The 18,696-nt window shown below is 49.7% G+C and overlaps 1 protein-coding gene and 1 long non-coding RNA gene across 4 annotated transcripts; one reads left to right on the forward strand and one right to left on the reverse strand.

Annotated features, from left to right (window-relative positions):
- Positions 1-410: 410 nt before the first annotated feature.
- ELFN1 (extracellular leucine rich repeat and fibronectin type III domain containing 1) lies at positions 411-18,696 on the forward strand. Of its 3 annotated transcripts, XM_010719643.3 has the most exons (3): positions 411-798; positions 9,337-9,412; positions 15,613-18,696. In XM_010719643.3, exon 3 carries the CDS (start codon positions 16,039-16,041, stop codon positions 18,442-18,444), a length of 2,406 nt encoding a protein of 801 aa, XP_010717945.1. In that variant the 5' UTR covers positions 411-798; positions 9,337-9,412; positions 15,613-16,038; the 3' UTR covers positions 18,445-18,696. The 3 variants fall into 3 exon arrangements, with proteins under 3 accessions (XP_010717945.1, XP_010717946.1, XP_003210613.2); XM_010719644.3 differs by lacking the exon at positions 9,337-9,412; XM_003210565.4 differs by lacking the exons at positions 411-798; positions 9,337-9,412 and adding an exon at positions 14,465-14,551.
- Positions 1,032-15,605, reverse strand: LOC104913435. Its single transcript, XR_004161522.1, has 4 exons — positions 12,537-15,605; positions 9,803-9,949; positions 8,430-8,522; positions 1,032-3,125 (listed from the first exon to the last, which is right to left on the reverse strand). It is a non-coding gene; the product is annotated as an uncharacterized LOC104913435 (long non-coding RNA).

The following is an 18,696-nucleotide window of genomic DNA, read 5'->3' on the forward strand; positions in this document are numbered from 1 at the left end:
GCTGGGATTCGTCCCCCCAGCAGCGATGGCTGCAGCGTGACCTTGCTCTGGGAAATGCAGCAACACCAAACCTTGTGTCAAAGGCATTGCAGGGAGGTGGAAGCACATCGTCCTCTCCCCACGGCGATCCCAACCCAACAGAACCGCTCTGCCTCCAAGAGCACTGCTGTCATTCTCTGCCCAGCTTCAGCCTCGCCGGTTTTGTCCCGGTGTCTAACCTGATTTCTCTTGCTGTAATTTAAGCCGATTATTTCTTGTCCTGTCCACCATGGACATAAAGAACAGATTATTCTCTTCCCCTTGGCAGCAGCCTTTTAAGCACTTGAAGACTGTTATCACATCTCTTCTCCCATCATCTCTTTTAGGCTAAATAACCCAGTTCTTTCAATCTTTCTTTGTAGGTCGTGTCTTGTAGACCTCTGATCATTCTCACTGTTCCCTGCATGCTGACTGCAGTGTTGCTGCCTCCCTTTTGACACGAGCTGCCGATACTAGAATTTGCTCCAGTGTAGACCTCACCAGCACTGAACAAGCAAGAGAGATGATGTGGTGAGCCTGGATAGGTCATGCTGCTGCACACATCTCCCAGGGCACCGTGCTTCTTGATGCAACACTGATAGCTCATGTTCAGCTCGTGACCTGCTATAATTCCTAGACCTTTTTCTGAGGATCTGTTACCAATTGCCTGCAGGCCTTTTGGGATTCTTAGGTGAACAGGAAAAGGCAGTGATGAAGTATTCTGGATGTGTTCTCCAGTACTCGTCAGTCTCCATCAGTCTCCTCCAGATCCTCATTTTGGTAGGTTCATGTATTCAAAGGACACCCTTGGTCAGGTTTTGATGAGGCTGTATCAGATACCTGGATTGGAGCTCTTTGGTCCATGCTGAACAGGCTTTTCCAATGATCTTTGCAGTTGCTGTCTCCTGCTTCCTCTTAATTTCTAGTGTTTTATCTCTCGCATGCAAGTCATTTCACGGTCTAAGACATGCTTGTGTTAAACACTGGATAATCATAATTTTATGCACAAAAAAAAAAAAAAAAAAAAGAAAGAAAAGAATTCATAATTTTCTGCAGTCCACGGGGCACTGAAAAGCAGACCAGCGTGGCCTGGCCCCAACCCCAGCAGCTCTGTTTGAGCGAGCTGGGTGTTTTTCCATGACCAGATTTTGTTTTCCCTTGGAAACTGAAAATTTCTGTTTGGAGGGACTCAGTGGTGGAATGCTGAAGGTTGTACCCTGGGGCTCAGAGCTGAGGGCACTCAGTGTGGGGATTCCACACAGTCTTGGGATGTTGCTGCTCAATAGGACACAGGGAGGAGGGAAGGAGAACCCCACGTACCAGGTGAACCTCTGAGCCTGGATCAGAGAGGATCTGTGCGCAGACCCTTCCTGCTGCCTCTCCTCCTCTGGGGCTATCCCAGCTTTGCTGCTGTGCATGCAGCAGCTCTGGAAACCTCAGCCATGGGCAAGGTCTCGAGGGGAGCAAAACACAGGTCACTGCTGGGACAGACTCTCCAGGCAAGGCAGCGCACACAAAGGTACTTGCGCTATGATAGGAATTAATGTGGACATTGCTGGTAGTGGCAGAGCTGATGCTTTAAGTGCACGCAGGCAGGAAATGAACCCCATCAATTTTTAAGAAGTCAGCTGTTTCCTGGGGCAGCTGTAGAGATGGGAAGGACGGGAGCTGGGTCTCTGTGAGGCAGCCTCTGCCCATGGCCAGCAGCTGGCAGAGGGGAAGCGCTGCCCTCCCACCTATAGGATGGAGCTGCCTGTGGGAGAAGGCCCTGCAAAGCTGAAAATACGCTAGCAATGCTGTCTGTGGCAGCGGAGCCTTCAATCACTCCATCAGAAGGCATATTTGCACGCTGATGGGTTAGGTGAGGGCCTCTGTGTTGCTGGTTGAAGCTATTCAATCCATGCTTCCACTGGGTCCCAATTCAGCAAAACATGTTCAGCTGTGAGTGAGAGCATTTACACAGCAAAGCCTTCCCATGCAGTGGAAGAGCTCTTTTTGGCTGGGACCTGAGAGGTGCTCCCATTATTTGGGAAGCTGTTCTCCCCAAAACCCAGCAGTCTTTTGTTCCCAGTTCTCACAGGGTCAGGACAGAGACTGTCGCAGAGCGGGTGTTTTTATGGACTGGCTGCTCTCTTCCTTTGCAGTTCTAATTACACTGTATATTTTGGAAATAAAAACGTCTTTTTTGATAATATCAGTCACGAAAGCTCTCCAGCATTTCCAAGTACAGAGAGGGGGAGAGGCAAGTGATCAAAGACTAGCTGTAATGAGCTGTCAGAGGCAAGCCCAAGGTGACTGGGGGCAGAAGGACCATCACCATGCTGGCTCACAATGCTCAGCCAGCTCCCTGCTCCCCATCCCCATTATCTGGGGCTGTGCACCCTAAACTCACAATGCTGCTGAGAGATACAGTTTTTGCTTGTGGGCACCATGGGTTAAATATACACAATGGAGGAATAGATGCTTACCTTGCTGTAACGGGCAGGACGAACACACACCAAGACCCAGGGGTGAAAGCATTCAGTTACTCTCAAATTGGTGGAAGTAGTGCAGGAATCGTCTGCTGGGAGAGGAGCAGTCTTTGCAGCAGGCAGAGATCTAGGGCACTGATAAGTGTAAATCTAGGGCATCAAAGAGCAGAGATCTAGATCATCAAGGAACAGAGAGCCAGGATGAGGAGAAACAGAGATGTTGGTAATCAAGTAGCCGAGATGTAGGTAAGTAAGAAGCAGAGATAGAGGGCATGGAGGAGAAGAGGGCGGTGATCAAGGGCATCAAGAAGAGTTGCTCTAGGCATTGAGGACTGGGGATCTGGGGCACTGAGGTGTGAGGCATGGTCCATCTCAGAGGCACGCTGCCAGCATCACTCACTGCTTGATGTCAAGTGTCATGTAGGAAGGTGGAGAAGAGCCCTGGAGCTGGGTGCAGCCATGCCCAGCCTTGCACAGTGCAGCAAACATTCATGACAAACTCCAGAGCTTGTAGCAAAGCTCACAGGATCACTCAGGGCAGCTGAGCCACAAGAAACTGCTCCGAAGGGACAGCAGAGTGTCTTCAGCAGGTGGGAAGGAGCCATCCCCACATCACCAGCAGTAAACATGACCTGCCTGAAAAATAGAGTCACGTTAACAGTTATTGATCTATAACTTTTAACCAATTTCTTTTTTACAATATTGAATTGAGTCCTAATTTTAGCTTTTTATGTTCGGCGTGAGGCATACTCCATTCCATCAGCAAAAAACAGCCCCTGTGGGCCAATCTGTGCCTTCCATTGAGCTGAATGATAGAGGGCTGGAACAATATTTTTCGACAGATCAGTTCCTGTTCAGGGTAGCAGTGGCCATTATGCAAATGGAGCTATAAGAAGTTTAAAAGTCTGGAACCATCATATTTCTTTATTTCATTAACATCAACGCGAGGAGGAGAGTTAATACGACAGAACCATCCCATTCCAGGGCTTGCACAGAGCACTTCCCCCATCAGTTAAGTAGATTGGTGATTTCCCCTCACAGGCACTCCTGGGTGCAGCTGGGATGCCGGGGGAAAAAGGGGGCAGAGGAGAAATCAGTAAATAGGGCCCTACGTCCCCCTGGCCCCCAGGGATTTTAGTTCCTCCCACATCCAAGAAGCTGTGCAAGACCTACACGGTGTCCTCGCTACCCATTCAATGCACTAGGCAAAGGCACCCTGGCACACATGCTGGATTGAGATTTACAGGAGAAGGCACAGAGCATATAGAAAGCAGTGTTAACCTCATCTCCTCCTGCTCTGGTGGTGGACACATTCTCCCAGCTCAGCAGCAGTACAATAAGCTGAGGACTGATACAATACCAGCACCGGTGTTATGAAGTGGAGAGATCTGTGCTCCAGCACATGCCCTGATGCCCAGGCAGCAGCCACATCTCCTCCTCCGTCACATCAGCACTGTATCACTACCACAATCACAAACCTGCAGTTACGCACCCCCACGAGGCACAGACTCACTCCCTGAAACAGCAGTTCAGAAGGATGCACGCCCCTCTTGGTGGCCCCATTCAGCTGAGCACACTGGCAGCTATCTAATTGGTAAAGAGGAGCTGACTGAGGCACAGTGCTCTCAAGCCAGCATGGAAATTTTGCATGTGGGACTCAAGACTTGCACTCAGCTCTTAGGGAAGGGAGTTGATGATACCTGGCTGGCCATGAAACCAACCCACCCTTCGTGGTCCAGAACCTTGAGAGGAACCACCCCCTCTTTTCCAGCTATAACTCACTCAAAAAAGACACAAGTGTCTGCACACTCACTCATACATGTGTTTGCATGGATCCAGACAAAAAAGATCAGTGTGCCACACTAATGGAAGCCAGCACTACAATAGCTCCATTATAAATGGCAACGTCTTAGAGCATTACTGCTAAAGACTTTACCTTTCAGAGCAAAACTTTTAATTGATTTTAAAATACGCAATCAATCACGGTTAATCAAGGAATCATGAAGAAGCTGTCGTACACAAATACACAAAGACAGCATATAAACCACAATTAATGACCACTTAAACAACAGTAGGAATGGAAGGGGGATTATTTATTAGCGCTCATACCCAGCAATGGATAAAGTAATGAAGCAGTAACGTGGGGGTGTGCCAAAAAGGCAAAGTTTTTAATTTTTAACACCAAATGGCCGTAGGTGACATTTTCATGGACAGGTCAATGCCACTCTAGGGCAATCTTCCCTAAGGAAGGTGATACCACAGCTCCAGGTATTCCAACCAGGATTTAGCATCAAATACTCTTTGGCCTAAGCTGGCTTTATGCACACCCACAGGGCAAGACACTCACAAGCCAGGGCCGTGTCCTCCCAGTGCATGCACTGACACAACCCTACACCTGCATACTGCTTTGTGCTGCACACAGGGCCACCATTCTGCAAGGGTGGGAGCACGGAGCGGCCCAGCAGGGTGCAGATGCCAGGTTTGCCCAGGGATGGCTTTTAGCACCAGGCAGCTCCTAACATTCATACCTCAAGCCACAACCTTACTGCACTGCTGGAATTTAGAGCTGGAGGTCGAAAAGGTGCTGATGGCAGCTCATAGCCCAGACACACATCTTCCCCAGGGCTGAGCGTGCTGCAGCCCTCACTGTGAGCCCAGCCTCACCCCTCCTGCTCACATGGATCAGCACCTTGCTCTCCTCCACCATCTCTTTTATTGGCTTGCGAGCTGGCCCCAGGATGTTTTATCACACCATAGCATATAATACAAATGAAAAACAAAGGAGAGAAGTTTGATTTTATTTTTTTTTTTTTAATATATTCATCCCTGTGCGAGGAACAATGATCCATCTGATTAAATCTGCATGCTGGAGTTTATTAAACCAGGTTGGCCTCTCTCGCTTTCTCTCTCCTTTAGGCATGGACAAGCTCATTAAAATGAACACTCTCCTCTCCCTCCCCAAGGCAATGCCTCCTCACACTGTTTCTGTGCTGCTATCTATCTCATAGGCATCGCCAGGAGCTGATGGACAGGGCTCTGCAACTCAGCTCTTGCTGGCAGCAGCAGAGCAGCTGAGCCTGGGTGTGACTTTCTAGCAAAGGGTAGGAGATGCCTTCAGCTCACAAGTGCCTCATGGCTACCATGAGTGTGCAGCCAAGGGTGTGTAAGGCAAATTCCATTAAAAATAGAAATGATGAAGTTGAGTGATGGGAGAGCAAGGACTGCCTGCCTTGCTCCAGCACCTGATGGGCTGTTTACCTCTTCAGTGGCTCATTTTCTCAGCTGTAGAGCTGAGTCAGATGGCTTCTCCTATTAGAATAATTAACAGGTAAGAAGTACTTTGACTCCCATGCTAAGAATAAACCTATTACCAATACCAAGGTGTAAAAGATTGCATCATCTCCATGCAGTTGGACACACCTTGGACCAGGTCCCCACACAAACCTCTGAGGCTGCGGGCAGCCACCTCTCCTGCAGCCCTGCTCTCTTTGGACCGTCCCAGGAGGGTCCCCAGCCTCCCCAGACACCCTCACACTGAGGCACTGCCAACAGGCCGGCATTTGCTGCACTCCTCTTCCTCCTTGGCAGCCCTTCAGATGCAACCTAAGTCTGTTACACCCTGGCGATAACAGTGGCTTAGGCCATATAATCCCTCCTTTACTTGACTTTGGGTTATTTTAAGCAGGAGATTAAGGGAGATTATCTGCATCACCTGAGATGCTACACTTTCTATCTCTACGCCCTTCCCTCCATCGCTGGGACTCACCCCAGGCAGTAGAAATCCTCCCTCCTTCCCTCATCCTCCCATCCTGGAGCACTGCCACGTGGTGGTCCATCACCAGCTTCTTTTTGTGGTCCTCCTCCAGCCACCCTGCATGCCCAGATCCTGGGCTGGGCCGGGGGATACTCCTTCAACATGGGAAAGGGCAGGCAGGACACATCAGCACACTGAGGCACTAATTGGAATTAGCTCTTCATCAGGCTACTCCTTGAGGAGATGGTGTCAGAAAGACTGAGAAAATGCCTTTTTGGGCACTAGGAACTTACAACATGGGCCACTGGATTTAATGCAGCCACTTGTCTCCACCTTCAGAGGATTTCCCATTTGGAGCATCCTACACCATTCACATCAGAGCTACATGGGAAAAGCACTGAAGCCTGCATTTCATGCCCAAGGAGGAATCCCCGTCCCCTGGCAGCAGCAGCTACGGGCATCACCCAACCAAGGCAGTGAGCTCCTTTCCATGTTCTGGGGACCATGTGTTGCTCTCCAGCTCACTTCAGCTTAGATTTAGCAAAGCACTTAAGTGCTTAAGTGCTGGTTTGAATTCCTCCCAAAGCGTTGCTGAAATCAGCAGCCTTGATGTATCAAGGTCTAAACCAGCAGCGCTACCAGCAGTGACCAAGAGAGCCAATTCCCTTTCCTATCCGAAGGAAAGGGAGAGATGCTTGAGGATCCAGGGGCGGGGAGCAGCTACCAAGAAGCAATAGTTCCCCTGGAAAGCAAACACACGTGGCATCCCACCAAGACACATGTGACCCATGCTCACATTCATGGCAAACTCACACCTTCCTGGGCTGTTTTTCCTCATTTCAGACTATACCAGGCTAGAATCCATCTGCCACCCTGGAAATTAATAGCAATCATTAAACAAAAAGAGCTGGCAAAAAGAAGCCTGAGGTGAAAAGCAGCCATTTCTGCCAGAAAAAAAAATTAAAACTATTTAGACATACAGAAAGTCATTTATTACTGTGAAGTCCTCCCTCCACCTGGGGTTTAAATCTCATTACAGTTTGTCCAAAACAGATGTTACCCTTTTAGCAGTAGATTATTAACGATAAACTCAATTCCTCCAGAGAGGGTGGGTGTTCTGGGTTCACTTGCTTTTTCAACTTGGGTAACCTCCGCATTAAATGTTTATGAAAAGGACAGGCAATCCACGTCTTGGCAGAGCTCCCTGCTTCTATTGTCTTACACTCTCTGAAGTTTCCCTTTCCACTCACCACATCTTTTGTAGGTCTACAAATGAGCAGGTAACATGCAATGGCCCAGAGACCACAGACACTGCTGAGGAGCAGGTATGATGCTGAGGAAGGGCTTTCAGATGCCACAAGCCCATGCCAATGCACCAACAGCTTCTTCTGCTGCCCCTCCACCAGCAGATAGGCATTAACTACGGCCAAACCACAACAGCATCTCTGTGGAGCACAGCTTATATACACAATGTATTTCCCCAACATTCTCTGCCTCTACCCACACGCTTTTGGGTAAGGTCATTTGCTGACACCACATAGGAGACCCAGTGGTCACTCTTGTCTGTGCTGAGCATCCTCTGTAGATACCGATGGGCTTTGCTTATTCCCACGAGTGCATGAGCACACTTCAGCAGCAGAGCACCTAACACCCAGTTTCACCAGTCAAGCGCCCAGTAAAGCTGTATCGTTGTTCTGCTTAGATTTAACATAAGTCTGCTGGGGGAACCTAAAAGTCGCATTAAGCATGTTGTAAACACAATCAGATGAAACATTAATAACAGCTCCACACGAATACAGCCATCTGGCTGCCCAGCCACCTTCAGGCAGGAGGAAGCACATCCTAGCACTCTCCAGGGACCCTGTTAAATTGGTGTTCTCACGGTGCCTCTTGGAGTGTGCCTGGGAAGCTTGCACGTGCTACTGTTTTTCAGCTATCAGTGAAGCCAGAACCAGCAACTCAGCTCTCAGAAAACACTTTTAGCAACATGTACAAGTCTTTTCTGCACCCCCAGGGAAGCGACAAAGGCTCCACTGTTGGCCACATGCATCTGCAAGTGCTTGTTGCTAGAAGAGAAGCATTCTCCCAACACATCCCAAGCCCCCAGGTCTTATGGCTCATACCCAAACCCTGCACGAAGCCCTGAGGGGAGCCCACATACAGCCCCAAGCAAGCAGCATACTCACTGAGCGCTGGCATGGGGCATCCCTGGGACTGAGTCCATTGCATGTCTGCTCATGATGCGTCAAAAGGATGGCACAGTAACTCCAAGGGCTGCACTGTAGGGAGGAAAATGCTGTAAGTTCATGGCTGAAATTAAGCTCTTCTGCAGCAGCTGAGATGAATAAACAACAGCTGAGGTGAAGAAACATATCCCACGAGCTCTGCCCTCTGTCAGAGGGCATGGCTACTGCTACTTCCCATCTCTCCTCACCTCTTATGTCAATCTGCAACCTCTCAGATCCCAAAACCAGCCGTGCACACATGTGGAACGTACAGGCCCCCCAAACAGGGACACATATCCCTTAGCTCCAGCTCCTCCAAGCACTGTGGGGTGCAACGAAGCTGAACACCCTGCCTTCCTGCAAACTGAGGTGATTGTGGCAGGGGAATTTGTGCTTTGAGTGCAAGATGAGTGTATGCTGTGCACTTATGAAATGCTCTTTGGTCAGTACGGTTTGCCCTTTGCCCTTGGCAGCATTATATATGAAGTTAATTGTTTTTAGCCATGTCAGACCAAACTACCCATATGGCCTCTAAACCATTCCCATCTCCCCTAAATGCTAATTCTAACATGTAATCTTATCCATGGCATGTGCAAAACAAGCACCTGGAAGGGGTGCCTCAGAGACATGGGCTGTTCTAGAGCAATGGTGTCCAGGTTGTTATTTGCAGTCTGTTAGTGATTCCTGGCCCAGGGGGTCAGTTGAGGAGCATCCTGTGAAGTTTTAGCAGGAGGTTGTTTGAGTGTCTATTCCCATTACCATCATAGATCTGCAACCTATTACAGTGTTTTTGTCTAGAAATATAGCATCTGTTTGATTTAGGAGGTGAATACATGGGCAGGGTTGTACAGGACCTATTTTGATCTAGGGAAGGAGAAGAGAGTCCATCCTCCAAGAGCTGACAAACCGGAGCTGCTCCATGTGCAGAAGCAGGGCCGTTCCAGGTAAGATGTGCATGGAAAGGGGTCATGCTTGGTCTGCTCTGCAATGCTGTTATCCTGAATAAACATTACATTGGATTTGGAGAGCTGCCCAGATGATCATTAACCTCCTCCTGGCCCGCGACAGGAAGCCAGCCTGCAGCAGGGAGCTAAAATTAGGCCTGTAGGGCACTGGGTCTTGCCAGATACTGCTATATCTGAGCACAGTCCCCCTTCCAAAAGCAGACAGCCAGAGGGTTCAGCCCTAGGTACCCAACAGGGGAAGCAGAACCAACTTTAAGGTGAACAAGAGAACATGAGGTGAGCAGAGGTGTTTGCTTACAGCACAGCCATGGCAATTCCTGTGTGCAGACAGACACCTACAGATGGAAAGGTGAGGTTCTATGTACCTACCAGGGGATTAGAACAGGCTGTCAGCATGAAGTCCTGTGTGTGCAGCACGTTTTCTTGTCCATCTGTCAATACTCAGCAGCACTGTCTGCCTGGAAGCTGCTGCTGGGCTGGGCACTGCCCAGAGACCCACGGTTTTGGCATGAGGCCCTTCACAGGGGAAAAGAGGGACAGAAAGGGAAGAGTGCATTTAAAAATACAACCTAAAAAATACCAACAGTCATAGCAAGCACCCCTGGAAGTCATTTTAACAAGCAAATCCTTTTACAGATCCACCACCAGACTCCATTCTCTATAAAAGTGGCTATTCCTGCCTGGGACACAAAGGGTTATGTGAGCTTCCTGGAAAAAGAAAGTAATGAAAGAAAGCAGTAAAACCCTCTTTCACACTGCAGCAAAGATCTGAGCGAGGATGACAATGCAGGGACAAGGCACGGTTCAGCTTGTCAGCATGGAGGGACACCAGCAGCATCACCTCCCCACGCAGGGCGGGCTCCCCCTTGTATCAGCTCTGGAAAAGCACTCTTTGATCCTCAGCGCTATTTGCTGGAGGGAAATGGGAGTCCTGCATTCTGTTTTCCCAGTCTAACGTCACCACACCTATCACATAATAAAGCTGTGATTCAGGCTGATTATTTCAAGGGAAAACCTCAAGTAAATATGCTCTCCCAGAGAAACACGCTTTCCTTATTACTACCGTTCTACCTGATTAGAGCTCTCAGTTCTCTCCATCCCCTAAAATCTCTCTCCTCTTCACCTCCCTCCAACTTTTCCCCTCTAATTGCTCTCCTTGGCTCTTTGAGGGATCAACCGTGCTGTCACAGGCTGGAGCTGACATTTCGTCCGCCCGTGCTGATATTTCAGAAGGCTGCTTTAATGCACAGGTAACCAGCTGGGCTTAAGAGGTTGTTCACCAGGAAGATCATTTATGCATTTACTTAAACTCTGCAGAGAATTTTGCTCAGTGGCCCACAGCAGTATGAGATAGGGTTGTCATCTCAATAGACCCTGGAAGCTAAGCAGCCTGAGATGGATGCAAATGACTTTGGACTACAGCTGAATGAAAAGCAGATTATCCATCTTTCCCAAAGTCCTAAGATCTGCCCTGCCTTGAAAACATTGTCACTTTAGCCCAGAATTTGCTCTGCCATAGAACAAAAGAGTTTCCTTAAAAACATTCAGCTGAAGGGGCTCGATTTGACCATTTCCAGATGGCAGTGCTGGTCTCAGTGCAACCAGTGCAGGGGTGCAGGCACAACAGCTTCAAACTATGGCAGCCATCAGACACACACAGTGCTCACAGCAGTTAAACTGGCCCCAAATCAAGTATCACAATGGAAAAACTCCAAGAAGGACCACTGCTTTTCAGCCAAAGGTCTGATTTTGCAGAAAGTGCATTTTTTACCAGAAATCCATTTTGCTGATGAACTTCCCACACAATCAGCTGCAGAGTCAGCTGTCTCCTATGGAAGCCCATGCCAGGCAGCAGCAGGGGCTGTTCCCAAAGCAAGTCACAGCAGGAGCTGTGGGTGACCCAGCAGAGGGGTTTCCCTCCCTGTATAGACACAAAGTGTGGGATTTCCATTTGTTTTCCCTAACCTACCCCCAAAAAGCACTCCCTTTCCCTTCCTTCCCACCTGGCTATTTGCTATCTAGTCCATGACCTCACCAGGTCTCATTAAATGTTGTCCTGTATGTGATGTTGGGTTTCTCAGCCCTTCTTTACCTCTTTTCCTTATTCCGTCTTCATCTTTCTTCAAACCCCAGTGGAAAAAAATCTTTCTCTTCTCCCTTGTCTATTTTTCTTAAATAATAAATACTAGCAGAAGAGAGAACAATTGACTGGAGAGCTCTATTATCTAACTCTGCGAGGTGTCTGGGAATAAGGTTGGGATGCACAATGTGCTGCCTAAACCCTATCTGTGGAGACAATATTAGTCCCGGGGCCTCTGGATGGAAGATGAACTTGGGTTTTACAGGCCTGGACATCTTTATTATTCAGCATGGTGATGCTAACCACCATCACCCAGCAGGAGGCATGTAGCAAACGCCAGGAATACAAATGAGCAGAGAAACCTGCCTGGAAGCCTCCACTCCGCACATAGAATGGACGCACACAGAATGGACGTCAAGCCATTTAGGGGAACCTTCATCACTAATAAATGTTTTCTCCACCATCCTAGAGCTGTCTTCTTGGATTATTTTACACATAATGAAGAGCCAAGGTTCATTTTAACGTTTGGTGCCTGTTAGCCAAATTTTCCCTCCCCTCGTCTTTGGGTGATTAAACATTTATCGTTTGTAATGTACCGCTCCCATTTCGCTATGTCTCTCTTTGTAGCGGGGCTCCTTCATTTACTGAGAAAATGACCTGAGTGACTGTGAAAGAAGATCTAAGAGGCGCTGAAACGTGGCCAGATGGAGATGGAGCAGCTGGGGAGAATGAAGTTATGGGAGACGCAGAGTTGCCAAGAAGGGGAGCACGGTGGTGTGTGTGCACACGCATGTTAATCTGGCTCTTCGCCTTCTCTCAGTAAATCTAATCCACAATTTGAAATAACTCATTCAGTAGAATAAGAAAAATAGGAATTGAGTGCCAGGGTGGCATTATATGTGCAGCCCGGCTCGCCTTCCCTCAACCCAGCCCCCACTGCTGCTTTGTTTGCTTCCTTGCAGCTGCTGCTCCGGTTTAATTTACTGAGATGCCATTAGTTGGGAGATGGAAGCAAAAACTTACCAGCCAGTCTGCACTGGTTTTTGGAATCACAGCTTTGCTTTTTTCCTTCCTTTGCTGTGTTTTTGCAGCCAGGATTGGGTTGTTGCTATTCATCCTGTGCAGGCTGCAGCTTCACGGACATCACAAACTTATGCTGCTGAGTTGGAGAAACACGGGAGAGTAGTGCAGGAGAGCATCATGGGGCAGAGTTGGGGGTCAGCAAGGCAAAGCACAGATCTGGGCTCCGGTACAGGTACTGCAGATCAGAGGAGATGTGAGAGGAGCAGCTAGGAGCAAAGAAGTTCTCACTGCCCACATGCTGGCCATGTAAGCCTGACATCATCTCGGCTGGCCAGGGCCACAGTGCTGCCCTGTGAAAGCAAAAGGAAAAGCACAGCAGTGTCTGCAGTGCACAGGTGACTCTTGAATACTGCAGGGCATTCCAGTGGGTACGTACTGTGGTCAGTGCAGCATGGGGCCAGGACACAGCATCTCTCCAGCATATATTTAGTTGTTGCAAATCTACTCCTGATGTTCTATACCAGCTACATTCCTCTCTTTTCCTTCTTTCATAATCAGTAAAGATGAACCTCCCAAATCTCTACTTTCCTGTTGTTTTTTTTCACTTCAAAGTCCTAAGTTTGTCTCCAGCTTTTCCCAGGCAGCTCCGTGGATGGTCTGAGGACTGGGATAAATGGTGTGTCATTGGGCTACCAGGAGAACAAAGCCAGAACAGCTGGGCAAAGACAAATCAAGCAGGCAAGAGAGCCTAAAACCTCAGCTTTCTGTTATGATTTTTCTCCAGTCTGTGGAGAAGATACAGGGGGGCCTCTCCCCCTCTCCCCTGCTGGTAGGGGGATACGAGCTGGGAACCCCCACTCCCATCCATCCTGCCTCGTGGGATGCTCACATCTGGCTGACGTTGCACTCACGCAGGTGCACACCCACACACACCCACGATGCTGGGAAAGAGTTGTCTCAGAAACCCACAATATGAACAATTATCTCCTCTGTGCAAAGCAACAAGACCACTTCTCCACTCCCCAGTCTTGTCCCAGCAATCTAATAAAAAGGGAGATTAGCCCCTCTTACATCTCCTTAATGCCGTCATTTTATTCACACTTTGCAAAGCAAATAAACCAGCAAATTGCTTGCTTTAATGAGCTGAAATTAAACTCGGGCTGCTGATAAAATGTCTTTCCTCCTTTCTGTTGTTAGAAAGGACTTGTCTGATAGGCAGTATACAGGAAAGAAGAGAAAACACACAGCGGGAGCCTTATTGAATGTGTTTGAGTCACGGTCACTCTGCCTCATCCCAGACACCTCCAATTAGATGAAAGAAGCACATGGATGTTGAGAAGGCTATGAGGGACAGCCTGGCAAGGTCCATGGAAGGTCTTGTCTCTGCTCTATACTCACAGGATGGTCCTGGTCCATTAGCTCATGTCTTCCAATGGGCTGCGGCCTGTAGCTTCCCCAGCGACACGACATGCAAAAGGCTGGTTTGTCTTTGCAGAGCAATTTCAAACACCAGCTTGGAAACACAGCTCTTGGTTGATTCAAAATGGGAGTTAGAAGGGACAGAATGAGTGCCTCCTGAAGAGAATATGCCAGGATGCCAAGAAAACACTATTCTCGGGGGACAACTGTGGCAATCTGCTTCTGATGGCTCGATAGGCCAGGACTACCCATCTCTGCCCTTCTCCAGCATCTTTACAGGCAACATTCACCTCATGGGATGCAGTCAGAGGAGCTGAAAACCAGGCTGGCCCCTGTGACAGAGAACAATGGAAACATCCAGAGCTGTGCTCACAGCTGGAGGGAGCAATGCATCTGCTGGGACTTCCATTCCAGCAAGAGGAACTTGGGGCACTCATTCAGTCTCCTGCAGTCCTGTGATGCATCATCATTATCTCATGGTACCGAAGAGGAGATTGGAGAGCAGAGAGATTAACTGAGTTGCTCAATTCTGGGAGGGATGTGATGGCAGATGGCTCTCAGCCCAGCACTGCTGCCCATGTCTCCCCATCAGTGAGGTAAACAGTCCTTCTCTCCTTCCTTGTTGGCTCCAAGGATTTGAAACTGATGCAAGAGCTGATGTGAGAGCTGGTCTTGCTAGTTATGTAATGGAAATTCAATCACGTTGCCATGTTTCTAATGGATATTTATATTTAGTGGAAAAACGCAGGAATAATTCAATGGAAAATGTGAGCCAGGAATGAGTTTTTCATTGGTAAGTGAGGTTGCTGGCCTCATAGGCTTCTTTCCTCATTGGTGCATTTCCAGTGAAGATTCTTCCTGGTTTTCCAGTGGCCGTTTTTGTCTGGGGAAGGAAAGTCTTATCTCTTCTTCTGCAAATACCCACATTATACACTGAAAGCTTGAAGGTCCTCCACACCTCTGCATTATTTTACTCAGGAGGGAGAGATAGGTCCTGAAGACAGGCAATAAGCCCCAGTAATGGACAAGGAAATGGGATGATGGTCAATCAACTTAGTGTGTCTTGTAGTCAACAGTGTCCTGAAACTACCGCTCAGGTTCCCAGAAACAGGTACAGGTGCTTGATGCTGGGCTTTATCCCAGATGCTACACAGCAATACAGTCAGGAAGACAGTGTCCTCAGTCAGCAACCCCCTCTGTGGGCACTGCTACTGCACACACCAGCATGCGAGACAGTCAGGATTCCCCTCAGCAAAACATTGCAGCATCAAATCTACATCAGAGTGAGTTGTCTAGACTTCATCTGCTCTCAGCAGAGAGGAACAGACACTTCTGGGGCACCACTCCTCTCCTCTGAAGGTAGACACTTAAATAGGTCAGACGAATGTTGCCCTGGATGCACGTTGTTCTCTCCTCTGCCTAAAATGTAACGCTGGACAATGCACTCAAAGGAGGATGATGCCTGCAGTTGATGGCCACCTGCCTTAGTGATGCCAAGCCACTGTTGGCTGTGCCCAAATTAGTAAAAGGCCCCTGGCATGCTGGCTGCCAGATTTAGAAGGCAAGCACCTAACATGACAGAGGGTAGCTGGGTGCACGACTAACCACGAATTGTCTGTCCTCATGTTTAGCTTGCGTTTTGTTTTGTTTTGAACAGGTGAACTGAGGAACCAAGCAAGGACAGCCAGCCCCACGGAGGCACGTGGAGATGGGGACCACCATCATGATGGGCAGCAGAAAGAGAACAAGGAGACATACTATAAAAAGTGAGAGGAAGGCTTGTCTCTGAGCCAAAGATACTCCTCGGCACGGGCATCCAAATTCATGACTCCCTCCCCGAGATGCCAGAGACCTGGTGATGCAGGACCAACCTCAGCCACTCAGGCCTTGAGAGCAGCCCCCGGCCGGTGGCTGCCGAGCCCCTTGGGCACCAAGGTCCACATTCACCACGGACACTTCCCCCCGCAGCTCCAAGCCATGAGGAGAAGAGAGAGAAGAACAAAGCTGCCAAAGGAGCTCTAACCCACGTCTTCCCGGCCCCTGCCTCTCCCCCTGCTTCCAGCAGACCAGAAACCCCTTCTCCATGCCACCCTTCCAGATGGCAGGTCGCCGGTGGGCTGCGACGTCAGCCTTCTGCATGTGCGTGGTAGCCGTCTCTCTCCTGCACACTGGGGAGGTGCGGGCAGACTGCTGGCTCATCGAGGGGGACAAGGGTTTTGTCTGGCTGGCCATCTGCAGCCAAAACCAGCCTCCCTATGAGTCCATCCCCCAGCAAATCAACAGCACCATCGTGGACTTGCGGCTGAACGACAACAAGATCAAGAGCGTGCAGTACGCCTCGCTCAGCCGCTTCGGCAACCTGACATACCTCAACCTGACGAAGAACGAGATCTCCTACATCGAGGACGGTGCCTTTTCAGGACAGTTCAACCTCCAGGTGCTGCAGCTGGGTTACAACCGCCTGAGGAACCTCACCGAGGGCATCCTCCGGGGCCTGGGGAAGCTGGAGTACCTCTATCTCCAGGCCAACCTCATCGAGTCCGTCACCCCCAATGCCTTCTGGGAGTGTCCCAACATAGTGAACATTGACCTGTCCATGAACAGGATCCAGAGACTTGACAGCAACACTTTTAGGGGCTTAAACAAGCTCTCTGTCTGTGAACTCTACAGCAACCCCTTCTACTGCTCCTGCGAGCTCCTCGGCTTCCTGCAATGGCTGGAGGCCTTCACCAACATGACACGCACGTACGACCGGATGCAGTGCGACTCCCCACCAGACTACACGGGCTACTACTTGTTAGGTCAAGGCCGGACTGGCTACCGCAATGCTCTGAGCATGCTCTCTTCCCTTTGCACCGGTGGTTCCTACACTGTGATCCCTCGTTTTATCCCTCCCCGGTACCAAGTGACCACAGTGCCCTCTGAAAGCCCGTGCTCCGAGGAGGAGTGCTCCTCTGGTGATGGCACCACCCCACAGTTCTCCCTCTTCACGCCCATTGGTGAGACAGAGGTGCGGCCGAACATCCAGGTGAAGCACCTCAACCACAACTCGGCCGTCCTCACCGTGCAGATCCCCTACCCCTTCAGCAAGATGTATATCCTCTCCCAGTTTGAAAACGGCTTCTCCTCCATGATCACCAAGCTCAGGAAGAAGGAGGAGAACATCACCGTGAGCAACCTAGTAGCACAAAGAGATTACACCTACTGTGTGGTCTCCGTCCACCAGTACTCCAAGTACAACCACACCTGTGTCACCATCACGCCCACCAGACCCAACCGCAAGGAGCCGGTGCCCACTCCTTCCACTGCCACTCATTACATCATGACAATCCTGGGCTGTCTCTTTGGCATGGTGATCGTCCTGGGCGTCGTCTATTACTGTCTCCGAAAGAGACGCCAGCAGGAGGAGAAGCACAAAAAGGCTGCCAGCGGCATGAAGAAGACCATTATTGAGCTGAAGTATGGGCCAGAAATGGAGACCACCAGCATCACCCAGCTGTCCCAGGGACAGATGCTGGGTGGGGAGACTGTGACCCGCATCCCCTACCTGCCTTCTGCTGGTGAGGTCGAGCAGTACAAGCTCATTGACAGCAGTGAGACCCCCAAGGCCACCAAGGGCAACTACATGGAGGTGAGGACGGGCGAGCAGTCTGAGAGGAGAGACTGCGAGCTGTCCCTGGCACCGGACACCCAGAGCTCCGTGGCTGAGATCTCCACCATTGCCAAGGAGGTGGACAAGGTGAACCAGATAATCAACAATTGCATCGATGCCTTGAAATCTGAGTCCACCTCCTTCCAAGGGGTGAAATCGGGGGCAGTGTCCACAGTGGAGCCTCAGCTGGTGCTCTTATCAGAGCAGATCCCCAGCAAGCACGGATTCCTCTCCCCTGTCTACAAGGAAAGCTACAACCACCCCCTCCAGCGACACCACAGCATGGAGGCAGCCCCCAAACGCTCCAGCACTTCTTCCAGTGGCTCCATTCGGAGCCCCAGGTCCTACCGCTCCGAGGGATCGGGCCACAAATCAGAAGCCAAATACATCGAGAAGACGTCCCCCACCACCGACACCATCCTCACTGTGACACCGGCTGCAGCCATCCTGCGGGCAGAGGCGGAGAAGATCCGGCAGTACAGCGAACACCGGCACTCGTACCCTGGCTCGCACCAAGGGGAGCAGCACGACAGCATGGCGGGGCGAAAGCCTTCCATCCTGGAGCCTCTGACCCGGCCTCGCCCCAGAGACCTGGCCTATTCCCAGCTCTCGCCGCAATACCACAACCTGAGCTACACCTCCAGCCCAGAGTACACCTGCAAACCATCGCACAGCATCTGGGAACGCTTCAAACTCAACCGCAAGCGGCACAAAGAAGAGGAGGAATATATGGCAGCCGGCCATGCCCTGCGCAAAAAGGTCCAGTTTGCCAAAGACGAGGATCTTCACGACATCTTAGACTACTGGAAGGGCGTCTCTGCCCAGCAAAAGTCCTGAGTCCTCACACAACTCGTGACTTAAAGTAACTGGACCAAAAGAAATCCGCAGCAGCTATTTTTATTCAACTGTCTTTGAAACAAACAAACAAAAGTAATGATCATAAACAAAACAATAAAAATAGAGAACAAATTATGAAAAATCTATAAATATTCTATATAATATATAAAGCGAGATATTAAAATGTCCTCACATTGGTGAGACACACACCAAATTTGAACACAAACTTTACAAAACAAACTATGGAGTGGA

This window comes from Meleagris gallopavo, chromosome 16 (assembly GCF_000146605.3).
Source record: "Meleagris gallopavo isolate NT-WF06-2002-E0010 breed Aviagen turkey brand Nicholas breeding stock chromosome 16, Turkey_5.1, whole genome shotgun sequence".
NCBI lineage: Eukaryota > Metazoa > Chordata > Aves > Galliformes > Phasianidae > Meleagris > Meleagris gallopavo.